The sequence below is a fragment of the Macaca mulatta genome, chromosome 11 (genome assembly GCF_049350105.2).
Source record: "Macaca mulatta isolate MMU2019108-1 chromosome 11, T2T-MMU8v2.0, whole genome shotgun sequence".
Lineage (NCBI taxonomy): Eukaryota > Metazoa > Chordata > Mammalia > Primates > Cercopithecidae > Macaca > Macaca mulatta.
The window spans coordinates 64715410-64736688 of NC_133416.1; the positions used below are offsets into that span (position 1 = coordinate 64715410).

Sequence of the window (21279 nt, forward strand, 5' to 3'; positions counted from 1 at the left end):
TGGGATGTGTAGTTTTGGTGTACCGGAGCTTGGGCGGGGAGCGACAATAACGAACCTTGGGAAGCTATTTCAGCTAGTCAATGAAAGAACATTTATAATTCCTGTTTTGGGCTCCCAGGAATAAAATGACTAGATTAAATCATACAGCTAGTCATAAGTGACACAGCCAGGGTTTCAAAAACAACAAGTTTGCTTGATACTGTGTATTATAAAAACAAAATAAAAACAAGAAGTAAAATTTAGTAAACGCTTAGTGTAAGTTAGGAATGAAAAAGTTAGGCAATCTTCTCAAGTAAGGGCTTTCAGATAATTTGAATTTTAGATAATAAGTAGGTGTGTGTGTGTGGTGTGTGGTGTGTGTGGGTGTGTGTGGGTATACTAACCCCCAAATAATTATGTATCTGAAATTCAACTTTAACTGGGCATCCTGTTTTTGTTTTTTGTTTTTCAAATCTGGCAATCTTATCTGAAGTTCATAAATAGATAAGTGGTGTCTCCATGTCTGTCTGAACACTCTGTGTTCTTAACCGCTTTGTTAATAGTTCTCAGACTTTTATTTATTTTTCAATTTTTTCAATTTTGTGGGTACACAGTAGGTGTATGTATTTATGGGACATGATGATATTTTGATACAGGCATGCAATGTGAAATGAGCACATCACGGAGAAGAGGGTATCCATCCTCTCAAGCATTTATCCTTTAAGTTACAAATAATCCAATTACACTCAAGTTATTTAAAAATGTACAATTGAGTTATTCTTGACTATAGTCACCCTATTGTGCCATCAAATAGTAGGTCTTATTACACTTTCTAATTTTTTGTACCTATTCACCATTCTTACCTCCCGTTCTCAGACTTTTAAATTTCATCGTTCGGCCGGGCGCGGTGGCTCAAGCCTGTAATCCCAGCACTTTGGGAGGCCGAGACGGGCGGATCACGAGGTCAGGAGATCGAGACCATCCTGGCGAACACGGTGAAACCCCGTCTCTACTAAAAAAATACAAAAAACTAGCCGGGCGAGGTGGCGGGCGCCTGTAGTCCCAGCTACACAGGAGGCTGAGGCAGGAGAATGGCGTAAACCCGGGAGGCGGAGCTTGCAGTGAGCTGAGATCCGGCCACTGCGCTCCAGCCCCGGCGACAGAGCGAGACTCCGTCTCAAAAAAAAAAAAATAAATAAATAAAATAAATAAATAAATTTCATCGTTCAATAAAATTAAAACAACTACAAACCTTGAAGATTTACTTTCTTATCAAGTAAGTATATTACAAACAGAAAACCTACTGTTTACTGTCACAATCATTACTTAGTAGAAAAGCAGGAAGGACACACTCAGAATAAAAGATAGTCTTTTGAAACTTATCAAATCCAGCTTTATATTAAACAACAACAACAACAACAACTCACCATTGTTCTTTTGGAGGTGAGGGCATACTCAGTGAACTTTTGTCTCTGACCAGTGACCCTCCATGGACTGGCATTTCGAAACCCCTTTACTAAAGATGCCACCTTGGAGGCCCTGGGGACCCAAGGATGGGATGTTTCCCAGGATGTTTCCTGAGCTTGCAGGATGCTGCAACACTTAGAAATTGTGCCAAACCAAGTGACTAGAGAGTTCCTGAATTCGGAACTCATTGTCTTTCTTTCTCCTGGCTCCTCCCCAAGCCTCTATCCCTTTCTCCATAGTCCTACCACTTTTCTGTCCCATTCATTATGTTGGACTCTTTTCTTTCAGTTCCCTTAAGATTCAAGGTGGGTTAGAGGTGTAGCCCCAATGTGGGAAGCCCCCTGAGTTCTGAGTAGTTAGGTCTTGTCTGGCCAGGCTATCAGCCTCTTGCTTTTGTCCCATAGTGTCTAAGTGACCTTAACCACTCATGAGACAATTGCTGAGCTGAATTTTCCTTTCCTTCTCCTTGTCCCATCCACCCTGCCCTTCCCCTTTGCCTAGAACCTCAACTCCTGCAGTCCAACTCTCTGTTGGCTAGCAGAGGCCTGTGACGTGGAGAAAAATCAATTTGGCCAGCTTCTTGGTGGTTCTTTCCAGGGGCTGCAGCAGGAGTCTGACCCAAAGGGAGAAAGGACAAGGAATCTCTGGGGTTTGGCATTTCTTTCGTTCTTCTTCCCCCACACCTTTTTTTTCTTTTTTTGGCCAGGGAAGGGGGCTGAAGTATTGGGACTGTATCCTCCAATGGTTACTGAGACGGGAAACACACACTCCCATAGGTACCTGAATTTGCCTGAAACCCAAATGCAGGTGTTTGCCTTAGACTTCAAAGTCTCTCTGGCCTTCCCCATCCCCATCATTGCCCCTCCTTCACTGCTTTCTGACTCCCTTTCTCTTGCAAAAATGTTTCCTACCCATCATCATCCCATCCTCAACCTAGGACACAAAAATAAGTATTGTGTCTGCTTTTGAATTCCCATAACCCAGAATGGGAGTTTATCTTCCCTGAAACTGGGGACCTGCTGTGTACGTTGGGGAGACAGTAGAGTGCACCTTTGGATGTGGAAGGGGAAGGGAGTAGCGAAAACCTCCCATGACACTCCTCCCTGACACCCACCTCCATAGGAGTACAGGCAGCGATCCCCCAGAAAGCTGAGTGGGTTGGGAGTCCAGCTTCCGTGCGTGTGGGGCATGGGATGGGCGTAGGGGGAGAATGAGAAGTGTGATCCCAGTTTGGAGAGAGGCTAGTGACGGGTTGGGGGATGCCCTGGAATAGAGGGAGTGGGAGATCTGTTTGACCCTTTTCGCTACACAGGCGACAGGCCCACCTCGGTCCCCTTATCCCTTCCAGGGGGTGGAGTCTGAGGGAGGGACAAACAGATCGAGGGTATAGGGGTGGGATGCAGTGAGTTGGGTGGGGAAGGGTAGAGGGCAAGGTTATCTCCGAACGTTAGGGATGGGGGAGGAAGCAGAGGAGCAGTGAGGTTCCAGCCTTCGGGGGTCGACGTCGAGCCAGCCTCCCCAGCTGAGGGAGCCCCGCCCCGGCTCCTCCATCGCGGCCCCGCCCAGGCCCGCAGCGCGGCGCTGCAGCGCGAGGGGCGGAGAGGCAGAGCGCCCGAGAGGACCAGACGCCCAGGTCTCCCGCATCCCGCTGCCGCAGGAGAGAGAGAGCGCGCCCCGGCCCTGCTCCCCAGGCTTCGCCCGGGCGCCCTCAACTCTGCCCCCAGAGACTGAGCACCTGTCCTCCGCCTCAGCCTTAGCTGAGAGCCCTCTTCTCTGGAGCACACACCACCCCTGCAGCCCAAGAAGTGTTCCAGCTCCACGCCGGCGACCACCATGGCGGAGACCAACAACGAATGTAGCATCAAGGTGCTCTGCCGATTCCGGCCGCTAAACCAGGCTGAGATTCTGCGGGGAGACAAGTTCATCCCCATTTTCCAAGGGGACGACAGCGTCGTTATTGGGGTGAGTGTCGCCCAGGAGGGAATTCGGGGAGGGGGCGGGTGGCTAAATCTCCCCGCCTCCCGCAGAACCTTAGTCTCTGCGGGTCCCTCTGCGCCCGCTCCCCGCCGCTCATCCTTCATCCTCTTCCCCGCAGCCCCTCCTCTCCCCTGCATCAGGATGGCTGGGTGTGGCCTGACCAGGCCAGCGGCTGAGTCTCTGCAGAGTGGCAGGGGGCTGCTTTCCTACCTTCGGGAGACTCATCTCCCCTTTGCTGCTGTCTGCAGCGTCTCCACCCGTTAGAACCAGTTCCATGTTTTTCTGATGTTTTCCCCTTCTCCACCCTCCCCCCCAACCAAGAGAAAGCGCATCTTCCCTTTGTTATTGGCTCAGATCTCTACCCCCACCTCCCAAGAAGGTAAGTGGGAAGACTTTTGGGTGGACTAGAGGGGAGGTAAGCAGCCCAGGGTCTCTGCAGAGTGTGGATGGAAGTGGGCTCTAAGACCAAACCTTCCATCATTCCCTAAAGTAGTTATAGCCTGGATTTTTGTGTGTGTGTTGGGGGGAACAGGTCTGATGCAGGGTTTACCGGGAAAGAAATCATTGATGCCACACCCAATCTTGGGGGGAGCCTCTAGAATCCTAAGGTCAGGTCTGCCTTTCGTTCCCAGTTACAGTAGGAAGAGGGTTTCAGATTCCCCAACTGACCCCCTGAAAGAAAAATGCCCAAACCCTGAGATCCTAGTAAGTACTTGCTTATTCATCCTTTCTCTTGAGGATCCAAGAGAAAGTAGCCGTCCAGCTCTACCTCATCATGACAGCCCTACCCAAGGAGGATATCTTAAGGGAACTAATATTTACAGTGGGCCTGTTACTCTATGTATATTATTTAACCCCCGACACAGCATTCGAAAGTAGTATCAATATTTCCATTTTACAGATGCAGAAATTGAGGCCCAAAGAACTTGAATAACTTTCTCAAGGTCATGCTATTAATCCATGGATCTGAACCTAAATCTGTGACTGCAAACCTCCCATCTCTTCCTATCACATTGCCTACCCAGGTTTCTGTTCTGCACCTTTATCTGTAATGGCCCAAAGGGAAATTCTAGGCCTTGCCCACTCCCCCCTGAGGTTGGTAGGGACCTCAGGCTGTGTGGGGAGAAAAGACCTGGGGTTGAGTCCTGTAGGACTTGAGGGGTGCTGGGCCAGGAAACGAAAACTAGCTTGAGAAGGGAGGGGCATGTACGAGGGCAGTCAAGGTCAGAGGTGCTTCTTAGGTATCTTTATCCACAGTGCTTGGCACAGAGCACCTGGAAACATGCTTGTTAAAGGAATGAAAGAAAGAAGGGGAGGAAGCCTGGGACTTCTGAGTCAGTGAGAATGGGACTTTGAATAAACATGCCTCGGGGGAGACCTGCTTACTAGTCTCCAAGGGCCCCAGTCTGTCACCACCTTGCACCCTTACCCACACTGTTAACTCAAATGGATGCTTTTGTCTCTCTCTCTCTCTCTCTTTCTCTCTCTCTCTCTCTCTTTCCCTGTCTCTCTCTGTGTGTGTGTGTGTGTGTGTGTGTGTATTTGTCACATGGAGAGGGCCTCTGTTTCTTTTTGCTTCAGGGACCTCTCTGGCCCTGCAGACTGTTCAGTCTGACTGGGCTAAAAACAAAACAAAACAAAACAACCACCAAACAACTCCTGGATCAACTCGGGAGGACCCCTCTCAGAGTGTCCTAGAGAGCCAGCATTAGTTGTGAGAGTTGGAGCTTAAGATCCCCTTGAGACATAAAGGCTGACAAACAGGGTGGGGGTGATGATGGGGGGCAAAACTTTTAGGCCCTATTTCCATGCTCTGGAAGGTTTTTCCAGTAAGTCTGAACCAACTCCTTTAGGCTCTCTGGGCCATCCTGGTGTAGTGGGATGGGGCAGGGGGTGATGTTGGGAAGAGGGGTGTGGTGTCGATCTATTGTTAGCCCAGCTAAACAGGAGAGACACACAGTGGGAGGTGGGCAAGGAGGAGAGATGAAAAGAAGCCCAAGGCCCCCTGCCAATTCAGATTCCATCTCAGCTCCACTGCTGGATCTTCCTTGTCTGTTTTGCCTGGTATCTGTAGGGCTGTATCTTTGTCTCGTTCGCTTGTATCTTCCCTCACCCTAGCCCTCCCTGTCAGTCTCTCATTTGAAGATAAATGCTTATGGGGGGCCATTTTGTCTCAGGCAACATCTTTAGAGTTTGCTTTTTCAGACTTAATATTCATTCATCATTTAGGGAATGAGGGCTACAGGGGGCATGATTTTTAGGAGACCCTTGAGGGTCCCAATAAGGGAAGGAAACTCCTACTCCTTTTTCTCTTTTCTCCTCTAGCTCTCTTTGGAGCCCACCGGGTTGGGAGCTGGCTTAGGAATTAATGGAGGAGGCTGCTTCAGGATGTCTGGGAAGGTTGGGGAAGAGTGAAGGTGGGAGAGATAATCTTTCCCAGTGCAGCCCCTACTCCTTCCTGTGACTGCTCTCCCCTTCGCCTCTGCAGCACTGCGGCTAGCGCTGAGCTTCAGAGTCCCTTCTGTTCATGGGCTTTGTTCTGCTTGTTAGAGGGTAGGAGAATAAGCTGGAGAGACAGCTCTGTGTGCCTTTTTTCTCCCCTACTCCTCTGACTTCTTCCAGGAACCTGGGGGATGGGGCTTAGCCAAAGTAAATGGCCTGAGTCATAGTAGAAGGGTGTCTGGGTCACTATGTGTGGTGCCCATCTTGTTTTGCTTTTGCACACTCAGAATCCAGTGTGACTGTTTCGCCAGACCCATTTAAGTGTCTCTCTGTCTTCCTCTGCCTTGGTCTTTCTCAGCAGTGTCCCAATGCCTGCTGTCTGGGTGGATGCATGTGTACCAGATGTGGGAGGGATGACAGTGAAGAAACACATATGTACACACACACTCTTTCTCTTTCCCCTTCATTCAAGTGTACACAGCTACCTCCCTCAGGTCTCCCGATGGTTAAGTGGGTTCTTAATGCAAGAAGCTAGGACCATTGTGTACCTCACTTGGCAAAGCTAGGTTGGGACCTGCAGGGTTATTGGAGCAGAATCAGTATTGTTTGGGGTGGCCTGGGATTTGATATCTGAAGTGGGGAGCAGGGCTTTCCCTTGCTTTGGAGGAGTCTCATAAAGAAAAATGGAGATGAGAAGTAACGTTCACAGTGGCCAGTGTCTTTCCAGCATTACCATGGCAACAATCCCCACGGGTGTCACTATGGAAATCAGGCCTGGCACTTGAAGTTCAGCTTATACCAAGTGCTTTACTGAGGGTTGAACAGGTTGGTCATCTTTCGACCCTGATCTTTTTTTTTTTTTTTTTTTTTTTTGAGACGGAGTCTTGCTCTGTAGCCCGGGCTGGAGTGCAGTGGCCGGATCTCAGCTCACTGCAAGCTCCGCCTCCCGGGTTTACGCCATTCTCCTGCCTCAGCCTCCGGAGTAGCTGGGACTACAGGCGCCCGCCACCTCGCCCGGCTAGTTTTTTGTATTTTTAGTAGAGACGGGGTTTCACGGTGTTAGCCAGGATGGTCTCAATCTCCTGACCTCGTGATCCGCCCGTCTCGGCCTCCCAAAGTGCTGGGATTACAGGCTTGAGCCACCGCGCCCGGCCTTCGACCCTGATCTTAAACCCCCAGCCCCAGTTAGCTTTAGTCAGCACACATGATAGAAAAGTACAGAAAGGTACTGGGATACACAAATGGAAGAGGAGACATCAGGGAGGCTCCGAGTGTGATTAAAGGAGAACAAAGAACCCTGGACTGTGGGACTCTGAAGAGAGGCCCTTCAGAGAAGGCTATAAGGAACACTTTGACTGCTGGGGGTGGGAGAGAGATTGGATCTCGGGGACATTCCTAAGAGGAGGAGAGACTCTGTGACTATTTCTCATTAACAACTCACAGAGTCTTCGATTACCTACAGGTAGAGAGGGTGGATGGGAGGATTACATACTTCTGAAAATGGGATTGAGGTTGGAAAAAGGGAGTGATGAAAGGCTTTAGTTCTGTCTGGAAATACTTGGAAAAATGCCCAAATGTGAGGAGGGGAGATATGGAGGAGGGGAAAGAAAAGCCTTGATAAGGCTCTGACACAGTGTTGGCATTTCAGTTCTTTGGATCGATTTGTCTGGAATCAGATTGCTTGAATTTGAAACTGTGCTCTACCATTTCTCAGCCATGTGACTGTGGGGAAGCTACCTGACCTCTTTGAGCCTGTTTCATCATCTATAAAGTGGGAATAATAACAGTATCTATGTCCTAGGATTACTGTGAACATTAAATGAGATAATGCATATAAACTGCTTTGTAACACGGCAGACAAACAGTAAACCCTCAATAAGAGTTAGATATTATCACTATTTTATATGCTATCTCCCCACAAGCTAGCTTTGACAAAATTGGGAAGTGGATAATACTTTTCCTTTTTACTAATTGTTTCATCCAAACCTCCAGATCCCAAGTATCTTCTTGCTCCCTTCTTTGTCAATATCTATGTTTATTCAACAAATATTTATGAAGTGCATCTGTCATAGTCCTCTATATGGTGCTATAAAGGAATATCCCAGGCTAGGTAATTTATAAAGAAAAGAGGTATATTTGGCTAACAGTTCTGCAGGCTGTGCAAGAAGCATGGCACCAGCATCTGCTCTGGTGAGGGCCTCGGGAAGCTTCCAATCATGGTGGGAGGCAAAGAGGGAGCAGGAGTCACATGGTAAGAGAGGGAACAAGAGGGAAAGCAAGAGGTGCCAAGCTCTTTTTAATAGCCAGCTCTCACATGAACTCATAGAGCGAGAACTCACTCATTACCATGGGGAAGGCACCAAGCCACTCATCAGGGATTTACCTCCTTGAGCCAAGCACTTCCCACCATGCCCCGCCTCCAGCATTGGGGATATCAAATGTCAACATGAGATTTGGGGAGGACAAACATCCAAACTACATCAGCATCCTATAGGCCAGGGACTGTGTTTGGTGTTGGGGATTTAAAGGGAATCCCTGCCTTCAGGAAAATCTGGATCAAGGTTGTGATCCACAGTCCATGGAGTGGCCCGGGCAGAGGCAGGGGAGAGGAACATCAGATATGGCTTTTGCTAACTATCTATATACTCCCCCAGATTCTGATAAGAAACCTCCCACAACATACTACAGTCTGGTTCAGAGTAATTGTGTGTTATAAGATCTGTAAATAATGGTGGTGCTTCCCATGTCTACAGGCAGGAAAAGTGGAAGACCACTGGTCTAGTTATTTTCATGAAAAGATCAGTTTACTCTGGGCACACTGCCCATGGGTTAGCCCTGCTGTACAAGGAGCAGTAATTAAAAAAAAAAAATCAGACAAAATTAATTCATCCTGAGTATAATCAATAGAAAATCAAAAGAAATGTACAAAACTTAGCTGGGCGTGGTGGCAGGTACCTATAAACCCAACTACTCAGGAGGCTGATACAGGAGAATTGCTTGAACCTGGGAGGCAGAGGTTGCAGTGAGCCGAGATTTCGCCACTGCACTCCAGCCTGGGCAATGGAGCAAGACTCCATCTCAAAAATAAATAAATAAATAAATAAATAAATATTAAAAAAAGAAATGGGCTGGACACGGTGGCTCACGCCTGTAATCCCAGCACTTTGGGAGACTGAGGCGAGCAGATAACGAGGTCAGGAGTTCGAGACCAGCATGGCCAACATGGTGAAACCCTGTCTATACTGAAAATACAAAAATTAGCCGGGTGTGGTGGTGGGTGCCTGTAATCCCAGCTACTTGGAAGGCTGAGGCAGGAGAATCACTTGAACCTGGGAGGCCAAGATTGCAGTGAGCCAAGATCGTGCCGCTGTACTCCAGCCTGGGTGAAAGAGTGAAACTCCGTCTCAAAAAAAAAAAAAGAAAAAAAAAAGAAAAAAGACATTTACATTTTTTTTTTTTTTTTTTTTGAGACGGAGTCTCGCTCTGTCACCCAGGCTGGAGTGCGGTGGCCGGATCTCAGCTCACTGCAAGCTCCGCCTCCCGGGTTCACGCCATTCTCCTGCCTCAGCCTCCCGAGTAGCTGGGACTATAGGCGCCCGCCACCTCGCCTGGCTAGTTTTTTGTATTTTTTTAGTAGAGACGGGGTTTCACCGTGTTAGCCAGGATGGTCTCGATCTCCTGACCTCGTGATCCGCCCATCTCGGCCTCCCAAAGTGCTGGGATTACAGGCGTGAGCCACCGCGCCTGGCCGACATTTACGTTTTAAAAGGAATAAAAAAGTCTTAAAGAAATAAGAGCTAGGCTTGGAATTTTAGAGCCCAGCCAAGAATAGAGAAGTAGGTAGCAGGCCTTCCCAGAACTCCTGAAATCATATCTCTTGTCACGTGGCTTTCCCTGTTCAGGAGATTACTAAATGCACCAATTTTTAGCTCTTGGGTATCTTTTAGACTCACAAATCTGAGAACCTCTCCCTTCTTCCCTCTCTGCTCTTTTCTTTCTTCCCAGCCTAGACTGATGTAAAGGGGTTCCTGATGAAAAGGGGCTATAATTGGCTTCAGCATTTGGAGAGCGCTCTCCATTTTAATGCATCTGTGGAGCCTTCTAGAATCCTGTAACTGGGAATATTTTGAGGGAGTGTGTGTGGGGGCTGGGGTGGGGTGGTTGGTGTGTTGGTGCCCATGTTCGTGGGGGGAGGGGAGGGGCAAGGTTGGCTTGAGAGTTACATTTAATCCCCTTTGGCTGGATGCCTGGCTTTGTGAAGCATGGATAGAGATTGTTGGTGGAAAAAGAGATGAGAAAGCCAGTCTCATCTTTTCACATTTTTCTGCCTGTTTTATATTCTGGCTGCACTGGCAGCTGATTAAATTATGCCCACCCAGGTTAAGGGTGGGTCTGCCTTTCCCACTCCACTGACTCATATGTTAATCTCCTTTGGCAACACTCTCACAGACACACCCAGGATCAATACTTTGCATCATTCAGTCCAATCAAGTTGACACTCAGTATTAAACATCACAAGTCCACCCCTTGTCAACTTGAACCCATACACATCTCCTGAGATCATACAAATCTTCAAATAAGGACAATAATAAGGTCATAATACGCCTAATATAATACAACTGTCCTTCGTACAACCGGAAATGCACCAATCCCCAACTCAAATGCTATTACATAAAGTTAACAATACTTAAATGCTAATATGAAGTCAATAAGTGTATGTCATATAATAAAGGAAAAATGAAGTTAAAAAACAAAAGAGATGAGAGGTATTGGCCTGAGATAGACATATTTTGCTTGTTTCTATTTCTTGGCCACTGGGTGGGAGAAACATTGAGGTAGATTATAATTCAAGAATTAATCACAATTCAAAATTAAGGGAGATTTTTCTTTAATAATATTAAAAATAATGTAATTACGGCCGGGCGTGGTGGCTCACGCCTGTAATCCCAGCACTTTGGGAGGCCGAGACGGGCGGATCACGAGGTCAGGAGATCGAGACCATCCTGGCTAACATGGTGGAACCCGTCTCTACTAAAAATACAAAAAAATTAGCCGGGCGTAGTGGTGGGCGCCTGTAGTCCCAGCTACTCGGGAGGCTGAGGCAGGAGAATGGCCTGAACCCGGGAGGTGGAGCTTGCAGTGAGCCGAGATCGCGCCACCGCACTCCAGCCTGGGCGACTGAGCAAGACTCCGTCTCAAAAAAAAAAAGAAAAAAAAAATGTAATTACAACACTAATACATTTTAATTGTTAACAAAGTTAAAGACAAAGGACGCAGAAGAAGAAGCTAAAAATCACCCAATATCTTACCACCCCAAAAAAGCACTGTTATTAATAATAATTTGATGTATTTTGCCAGTGTTTTTCCCTGCATATATACATGTGTTAATTTTAATAAGATTGTATCATAAACTATATATAGTTTTGTAACCTTTTCTCTCTAACAAAATATTATTACTATTTTGCCATTGTTAAATATTTTCACATAACTTTATTATTTTACAATTTTTTTTTTTGAGATGGCGTCTCATGCTATCACTCAGGCTGGAGTGTGCAGTGGTGTGATCTCGGCTCACTGCAACCTCCACCTTCTGGGTTCAAGCAAACCTCTCACCTCAGCCTCCTGAGTATCTAGGATTATAGGCATGTGCCACCATACCTGGCTATATTTTACAATTTTTAATTTAACTTTCGAATGTCTTACCTGCACATGTGACAAAATGCAAAGGATATGAAAAGGTTTATATTGTTTCCTTCTCTTTCTCACCCTTCTTTTCCAGCCACACAGTTCCCCTTTCAGAAGGCAACTTCTTGTGAATCTATCCAAAAACCTACTATACATTTATAAGCAAATACATATATACATGCATACCTTTTTTTACACAAACGGTAGCATATTATACATCCATTCTGCACCTTTAAAAACAAAAACAGCCTGGGCGTGGTGTCTCGTGCCTGTAATCCAAGCACTTTGAGGCCGAGGCAGGCGGATCACTTGAGGTCAGGAGTTCGAGACCAGCCTAGCCAACATGGTAAAACCTCATCTCTACTAAAAATACAAAAGTTAGGCCAGGTGTGGTGGCTCACCCCTGTAATCTCAGCACTTTTGGAGGCCAAGGCAGGCGGATCACCTGAGGTCAGGAGTTCGAGACCAGCCTGGCCAACATGGCGAAACCCCATCTCTACTAAAAATACAGAAATTAGCTGGGTGTGGTGGCAGGTGCCTGTAATCCCAGCTACTCTGGAGGCTGAGGCAGGAGAATTGCTTGAGCCCAGGAGGCAGAGATTGCAGTGAGCTGAGATGGTGCCACTGCACTCCAGCTTGGGCGACAGAGCAAGACTCTGTCTCAAAAAACAAAAACAAAAAACAGACAACCCCAAGACAAAACACTGAGTCTTGGAGATCCTTCCTTATCAGCACATAAAGATTTATCTCATTCTTTTTTGGTTTTTGGTTTTTTTTTTTTTTTTTTTTCTCCAAGACAGGGCCTCACTCTGTTGCTCAGGCTGGAGTGCAGCGGTACAGTCATGGCTCACTGCAGCCTCCACCTTCGAGGCTCAGGCCATCATCCTGCTTCAGCCTTCTTAGTAGCTGGGACCACAAGGCCCATGCCACCATGCCTGGCTTTTTAAAAAAAAAATTTTGTACAGGCAGAGTCTCCCTATGTTGCCCAGGCTGGTCTCCAACTCCCGGTCTCAAGGATCCTCCAGCCTCGACCTCCCAAAGGGCTGGGATTACACCTCACATGAGCTAGCTCATTCAACTGTATAATTTGTTGTAGGGATAGGCCATTATTTAACCAGGCCTCTGTTGGTGGACGTTAAGGGTTGTTCTAATCATCTGCTATCACAAACAGTTGAATGACCTTGTATAAATATTTTTTGCATATGTGCAGTATGTCTACAGGATAATTTTTTCGAAGTGGAGGTGATAAGGCAAATGCATTTAAAAATGTGAGGCTATTTCCAAATTGCCTTTCATAGAGTTGGCTCCAATTTCTATGTACCCTCAGCAGTATGTGTGAGTATCTATTTACTCACATTGTCACTAGTGTAATGCATTGTCTATTTTATTTTGGCCACTTTCATAGGTAAAAATGGTGTTTCACAGTTTTAGTATGCATTTTGCTTATTAACAGTGAGGTCGAGCATTAATTAATATTAATTAATATGTTTTAATTAATGTTTAAGAGCCACTATAACATCATTTTATGATGTTATAATTTATAATAGTGATATAATTTACATACAGTGTACAGATCTTAGGCAAACAGCTTCATGAATTTTATAACATATGTAGACACCTATGTAACCACTACACAGATAAAGATCTAGAATATTTCTGTCACTCCTGAAAGCTCCTTCATATCCTCTTCCTGTCAATACCACGTGTATGTTGTTATCACAATAGCAGGTAGCTACTATTTTGACTTCTAGTGCTACAGATAAGTTCTGTCCATTCTTGAACTTCATATAAAGGGAGTAATACAGTATGTGCTCTTTTGTGTTTAGATTCTTTCAACATGTTTTTGAGATATATTGACATTCTATTTATTAATATTCTATTATGATATATTTATTTTATTTTATTTTTGAGACAGTCTCAGTTGCTCAGGCTGGAGTGCAGTGGCATAATCTCGGCTCACTGCAACCTCTGCCTCCTGGGTTCAAGCGATTCTTGTGCCTCAGCCTCCCAAGTAGGTGAGATTACAGGCATGCACCACTATGCGCGGCTAATTTTTGTATTTTTAGTAGAGACAGGGTTTCACCATGTTGGCCAGGCTAGTCTCGAACTCCTGGCCTCAAGTAATCTGCCTGTCTTGGCCTCCCAAAGTGCTGGGATTACAAGCATGAGCCACCATGCCCAGCTAGTTATGGCATTATTTTAAGTAACAGTGAGGAATAAAATATATGTATATGCTATAATTTAATCCACTCCTTAGGTTAACCAGTCTCCTAAATGTTACTCCTTTAAGTAATTTCTCATTATTATAAGCAATGTGATGATAAACACCCTTGTAGCGAAATCTTGATTTCCATTATATCAATTCTTAGAAGTAGAGTTTCTGGATCATTGGATATGTAAAATTTAAGTCTTTTGAATATGCATTTTTGAATTGTTTTATGGATGTACTCACCAACCAGAAAATAATGAAAGTTCTCATTTTTTTGAACCCACATCTACACTAGGTATTACAATGCAAATTTTGTTTTCCAGTTTGAGTGGTGAAAAGAGATTTTACCATTACAGTTTCTTTTCTTGGAAAATGTTGAACATCTTCATAGTTACTGAACATTTATATTTCTTCTTCTGTTGCTTGTTTCTAGTTCTTGTTCACCTTTTTCTGTTTAGTTTTTGTCTTTTTGTTACTAATTTATGAGAGTTTTTAAGGCGGGGCATAGTGGCTCACGCTTGCAATCCTAGCGCTTTGGGAGGCTGAGGTGGGTGGATTGCCTGAGCCCGGGAGTTTGAGACCAGCCTGGGCAACATGGTGAGACCCTGCCTCTACAAAAAATAAACAAAATTAGGCAGGTATAGTGGCATGTGCCTGTGGTCCCAGCTACTTGGGAGGATTGCTTGGGCCCGGGAGGTTAAGGCTGCAGTGAGCTGTGATTTCGCCACTGTACTCCAGCCTGCATGACAGATGAGAACCTGACTCAAGAAAAAGAAAATAAAATAAAAAAATAGAGATTTTTTGTTTGTTTATTTGTTTGTTTGTTTGATGCAGGGTGTCTCTCTGTCGCCCAGGCTGGAGTGCAGTGGCCCGGTCTTGGCTCACTGCAACCTCTGCCTTTTGAGCTCAGGTAATTCTCCCACCTCAGCCTCCCGAGTAGCTGGAATTACAGGCGTGCACCACCACACCCAGATAATTTTTGTATTTTTTGTAGAGATGGGGTTTCACCATGTTGCCCAGGCTGGTCTTAAACTCCTGACCTCAAGTGATCTGCCTGCCTCAGCCTCCCAAAATGCTGGGATTATAGGCATGAGTCACCGTGCCCAGCCCAGCAAGTATTTTGTAAAAGGAAATTTTAGCACTGGAATCCTGGTACAGACTGTGAACAGTATGGACATTTAAATATTTAATAGAATGGTCCTCCAGAAAGGTTCTATCTGTTGGTACTTTACAGAGAGCACTTTTCTAACTTCTTTTCCTTAGTGGATTCTGTTTCTTGGGTTTCAGAGGCTTTCACCACAGAGAGACTAGATGAATATTTTAGGTAGGATTTTTTTCTATAAGCCAGATTTAATTTAATTTTTTAAATATAAAAAACATTTATTAGTTTTCTTTTATATAAAGAAATATAAAGAATAAAAGAATACACAATTATCTCTTCTTTGCCATTAAAACTTTTTAAAAATATAATGCTTGTGCATAGTTTAAAAATGTAAACCATGCAGGATGCAAAATGAAAAATAAAAGCCTTTGTCTCAGTTTCTCTCCTCAAAGTAACCACTGTTAACACTTTTGTATAATTCCTTCTAGAAAAAAAATTCTGTATATACTCATGCAATGTTATTGCTATACCTAGAGCCACATCTCCAGCTCTAGCCATGGTTTATAACTTTCCTTAATTAGTTAAAACATATCTCCCAAACTCTGCAAACTCTGGCGTCTGTAGATCTTGAGGTTTACATTTCGGTTGGATAAAGATGGACTCTGTAATAAAACAATTTGACAAGTCAGTCACCTATGATAGAGAACAAGCATTGTCTCATTTACTCTTCCCAGAGATTTACCGCTAATGTGATTAGCCATCAAATATATTCATTGTTTAGCTCCCTAAGTTGTATTTTGTATCTTTATCATTCTTATTAGCACACGTGATATACAACATATTCCTGAATTCAACAAGGATTTGTAGATCTGAATGATTTGCTTTACAGTTCTTTCTTTTTTTCTTTTTTTTTGAGATGAAGTCTTGCTGTTGTCCCCCAGGTTGGAGTGCAATGATGCGATGTTGGCTCACTGCAACCTCCACCTCCCGGGTTCAAGAGATTCTCCTGCCTCAGCCTCCTGAGTAGCTGGGATTACAGGTGCCCACCACCACACCTGGCTAATTTTTGTATTTTTAGTAGAGATGGGATTTCAGCATGTTGGCCAGGCTGGTCTCGAACTCCTGACCTCAGGTGATCCGCCTGCCTCGGCCTTCCAAAGTGCTGGGATTACAGGCGTGAGCCACTACACCCGGCCCAAATTAAAACTTGTTCTGTTCTTAAAGGGAGACCTACATATCTGATTGCATATATTCCTTTCACAAAGAGAGAGAGCTTGTGTTAATGTTTCCACAGAGGCTCTCAGTGTAGACTGAATTTCATTTACATGGTAGGGAACATGCTGTACATATATGTCACTAACTTTGCATCTTTCATTTAGTACATCTGAAGATCTCTCCATATTAGGGTATGTGGATCTGTTGAGGAAGATATTTCTAGCTTGAGATACTTTTTAGTGTTAATGAATTGTTCTTCACTTTTCATCTCCTGTGGCCCTATTGTCTTTTTTCATCTGATTTCCCAGGGAGGAGTTTGGGGTAGTGGAGTGCTCAATCATCATACCACAACTAAGATCCCCTAACGCAATCTCACTGTGCAATACTCCTCTACCACAGACACAACTCCTGGCATCAGTACCTTTAGTTTCTCTTATTCTCCCACATTTCTTTTCTTTGTTTTTGTTTTTGTTTTTTGAGATGGAATCTCACTCTGTCGCTAGGCTGGAGTGCAGTGGCGCAATCTCAGCTCACTGCAAGCTCTGCCTCCTGGTTTCATGCCATTCTCCTGTCTCTGCCTCCCGAGTAGCTGGGACTACAGGCACCTGCCACCACACCCGGCTAATTTTTTATTTTTAGTAGAGACGGGGTTTCACCATATTGGCCAGGCTGGTCTTGAACTCCTGACCTCGTGATCTGCCCTCCTAAGCCTCTTAAAATGCTGGAATTACAGGTGTGAGCCACCACAACCGGCCATTCTCCCACATTTCTGTTCATTAGGGGCATTGAAGAAAAGGGTGCCTTTCTCAGCTGCTAGAAGGAGGTTGTGGTATTTCTTTTCCCTCACATCCTGCCTGCTGATGTCTGATATCTTTTATTTTCATTCCAGGGGAAGCCATATGTTTTTGACCGTGTATTCCCCCCAAACACGACTCAGGAGCAAGTTTATCATGCATGTGCCATGCAGATTGTCAAAGGTAATAGATTTCTTTTTAGAATGTCTCTTCTCAGCACCCCATTTCCTACCCGACTTATCTCCACCAGTACTCTTTCTCTACTGTCTCTTCCAGATGTCCTTGCTGGCTACAATGGCACCATTTTTGCTTATGGACAGACATCCTCAGGGAAAACACATACCATGGAGGTGAGGGTTTTAGCTCTGGTGGTTGAGGGGCTAGGAGTGTTAATGAGTGTTAAGATCAGGGAATCTCAGTGGGGGAAGATCTAGGAATCAAGGATTGCCTGGTCCAGAGGCAGATAGATGGGTACAGAGGATGAACTGAAGGGCAATATTAGGGGAAGTGTAATGGAATCCCTTCAGCCCACTGCAGTGGATCATCCTTTCCACTACTCCAGTCTTCTTTGGATCTGGAAAAGCAATGGAAGTCCAAAGGGCTACTCAATTATCTCCTTGCTCCTCTAAAAGGCAGACATGGTGGTGACCATCTCCTAACTTAGGATGTTCTTCTTATTGACTCTTGCCTTGGTGTTCACCTGCATATATCTGAGTTGTCTCAATATCCCTGAGCCCCAGCTTCACTCTCAAATGCCTTCACTCGCCAGGGAAAGCTGCACGACCCCCAGCTGATGGGAATCATTCCTCGAATTGCCCGAGACATCTTCAACCACATCTACTCCATGGATGAGAACCTTGAGTTCCACATCAAGGTGACCAGGGCACGACAGCTGGGCATTCAGATAGGGACTGGGAGGGGAAGATCTAAAATAAACCCACTGAAGAGCCTGGGCCCCCCAACTTGACTCCCTTTCTGGTTACCACAGTTCTTTGTCAAGATGTTCTCTTCTGTTCTTTTCCTCCCACCACCACTGTTTGAGCAGGTCACATTAGTGTGGGATTCCTGAACCAGATTTAAGATAGGCCCTCTTTACTTCACATTCCTTCTTTCTTCTTAACCAGGTTTCTTACTTTGAAATTTACCTGGACAAAATTCGTGACCTTCTGGATGGTGAGTGTTTTGCCCCAGTGGATGAAGGTGTGTGAGGAGGGTGGAGAAAAGAGAGCTCATACTGCACATGGAATTAGGTACCAATTGACAAGAGATGCAGAGGGCACACAGCACCCAAGTCCTTTGGCTCCATTCGCCAGAATTACCAAAAACTGAGAAGGTCAGGAGATGGACTTAGGAGCCCAGGACTACATATAAACAGTTTGAGAGGATCTGGGGCTGGGGTGCAGGAGCCCTAAGGAGAAGGAGGAGGAACTGAGCCTTCAGCTCATGCAGGGAGTTTAGGCTTCACAGGGAGAGTCTTCCTTTAGCACAGAGAAGAAAACCACCATCTGAGCCGACTGCAAGGTGCAGGTGGGGGCGGTAGAAGTACTAGTCTTGCTCTCACCCTGCATTCTTTCGATTTAGTGACCAAGACAAATCTGTCTGTGCACGAGGACAAGAACCGTGTGCCATTTGTCAAGGTGAGAGTGGGTGTGGGGCACCTATGTGGGTCCAGTGTATTGAGAGTGTGGGTTGGGGAGGATCATAGGTCAGTGACTCTGAAGTTGGAGAGTGGATATCCTGGAGGAATGAGATGTGTCTAGGGGCCAGGGAGAGTCTAGGGGATCAGAAACTGTCTTGGCTGGGCATGGTAGCTCACGCCTGTAATCCCAGCACTTTGGGAGGCTGAGGTGGGTGGATCACTTGAGGCCAGGAGTTCGAGACCAGCCTGGCCAATATAGTGAAACCCCGTTTCTACTAAAAATACAAAAAATTAACTGGGCGTGGTGGCTCACGCCTGTAATCCCAGCTACTTGGGACACCGAGGCAGGAGAATCTCTTGAACCTGGGAGGCAGAGGTTGCGGTGAGCCGAGATTGCACCACTGCACTCCAGCCTGGGCGACAGAGTGAGAACCTGTCTTTAAAAAAAAGAAGAAGAAAAGAAAAGATACTGACTTGAAAGGTCATTGGTCAGTGTGCATGCAGTTTAATTTGCAAATCAAAGTTTAGTGGAAGACATGCCTGGGGGCTGTGGCTCATGCCTGTAATCCCAACACTTTAGGAGGCTGAGGTGGGAGGATCACTTGAGGAGTTCAAGATCAGCCTGGCCAACATAGCAAGACCCTGTCTCTTATTTAATTTAATTTTTTTTTTTGAGACAGAGTCTTGCTCTGTTGCCCAGGCTGGAGTACAGTGGCTCGATCTAGGGTCACTACAACCTCCCCATCCCGGGTTCAAGTGATTCTCCTGCCTCAGGCTCCCGAGTAGCTGAGACTACAAGCATGTGCCACCACGTCTGGCTAATTTTAGTATTTTTAGTAGAGACGGGGTTTCACCATGTTGGCCAGGCTGGTCTCAAACTCCTGACCTCAGGTGATTTGCCCACCTCAGCCTCCCAGTGTGCTGGGATTACAGGCGTGAGCCACTGCAACACTGTTTTCTTTTTTCTTTTTCTTTTTTTTTTTTGAGACAGAATTTCTCTCTCGTTGCCCAGGCTGGGGTACAATGGCGCCTGATCTTGGCTCACTGCAACCTCAGCCTCCTGGGTTCAAGCAATTCTCCTGCCTCAGCCTTCTGAGTAGCTGGAATTACAGGCATGTGCCACCAAGTCTGGCTAATTTTGTATTTTTAGTAGAGACGGGATTTTGCCATGTTGGCCAGGCTGGTCACGAAATCCTGACCTCAGGTTTACACCCGCCTTGGCCTCCCAAAGTGCTGGGATTACGGGCGTGAGCCACCGTGCCCACCGCTGTTTCAAAAAAGTAGTAAATACACAAGATAAAAATAAATACAAAGTTGGGCGCGGTGGCTTACACCTGTAATCCCAGTACTTTCGGAGGCCAAGGCAGGCGGATCACGAGGTCAGGACTTTGAGACCAGCCTGACCAACATGGTAAAACACCATCTCTACTAAAAATACAAAAAGTAGCTGGGTGTGGTGGCAGGCGCCTGTAATCCCAGCTTCTCGGGAGACTGAGGCAGGAGAATCGCTTGAACCCGGGAGGTGGAGGTTGCAGTGAGCCGAGATCTCGACATTGCTCTCCAGTCTGGGCAACAGAGCTCCATCTCAAAAGGAAAAAAAATAATAATAAAAATAAATAAATAAATACAAACTTAAAAAACAAAGCGTATGGGTCACTGTCCATTTGTCCCCCACAGGGTTGTACTGAACGCTTTGTGTCCAGCCCGGAGGAGATTCTGGATGTGATTGATGAAGGGAAATCAAATCGTCATGTGGCTGTTACCAGTGAGTGAGGAGACAAGGGGATCTCTCGAGTCTGAGGATCCACCTGTGTTCTGTGTCTTTTGGGGTGGAGGGACTCAAAAGTGAGCAAGGAAACACTGTGCCCCACAGAGGAGGAGGACCCTTTGTCTGTAGGACCCTGCTGCCTGGGAGATGTGGCAGCAGGGCTAGTTCTGGTGGGTGCCTTCTCTCTGGGTGGGCGGGACTGGGGTCAGTGGAAGCCTGGGGCTGAGGACCTCAGTTCTGCAGAGTGGTGCAGTTCCTGTTTCTCCCTTGCTCCTGCAGACATGAATGAGCATAGCTCTCGGAGCCACAGCATCTTCCTCATCAACATCAAGCAGGAGAACATGGAAACGGAGCAGAAGCTCAGTGGGAAGCTATATCTGGTGGACCTGGCAGGGAGTGAGAAGGTAGGGGGTCCTGTGGATATGGGGCGGGTGGAAGCCTTGGTTCTTTTCTTTTTTTTTTTTTTGAGACAGAGTCTCACTCTGTCACCCAGGCTGGATTGCAGTGGCACCATCTTGGCTCACTGCAACCTCTGCCTTCTGGGTTGAAGTGATTCTCCTGCCTCAGCCTCCCAAGTAGCTGGGATTACAGGTGCCCGCCACCATGCCTGGCTAATTTTTTTGTATTTTTAGTAGAAATGAGATTTCACTATGTTGGCCAGGCTGGTCCTTGGCTCTTTTTTTTTTTTTTTTGAGACAGATTCTTGCTCTGTCACCCAGGCTGGAGGAGTGCAGTGGCACGCTCTCCGCTCACTGCAACCCCCGCCTCCCAGGTTCAAGTGATTCTTCTGCCTCAGTCTCCCAAGTAGCTGGGATTACAGGCTCCTGCCACCAAGCCCGGCTAATTTTTGTATTTTTAGTAGAGACGGGGTTTCACCATGTTGGCCAGGCTGGTCTCGAACTCCTGACCTCATGATCTGCCTGCCTTGGCTTCCCAAAGTACTGGGACTACAGGCATGAGCCACTGTGTCCGGCCAGCTGTTTTTTAACTAAAAAATGATTT

The 21279-nt window shown here is 46.1% G+C and overlaps 1 protein-coding gene across 1 annotated transcript in view; it reads left to right on the forward strand.

Moving 5' to 3' along the window:
* Window positions 1–3051: 3051 nt before the first annotated feature.
* KIF5A (kinesin family member 5A) overlaps window positions 3052–21279 on the forward strand; it is a 37784-nt gene continuing 19556 nt past the window's right edge. Inside the window, exons 1-8 of the mRNA XM_015152114.3 lie at window positions 3052–3408; window positions 16966–17053; window positions 17147–17220; window positions 17640–17744; window positions 17995–18043; window positions 18452–18507; window positions 20187–20274; window positions 20557–20681. Coding sequence (XP_015007600.2) covers window positions 3280–3408; window positions 16966–17053; window positions 17147–17220; window positions 17640–17744; window positions 17995–18043; window positions 18452–18507; window positions 20187–20274; window positions 20557–20681 — 714 coding nt within the window. The 5' untranslated portion in view covers window positions 3052–3279. The remainder of the gene's footprint in view (window positions 3409–16965; window positions 17054–17146; window positions 17221–17639; window positions 17745–17994; window positions 18044–18451; window positions 18508–20186; window positions 20275–20556; window positions 20682–21279) is intronic.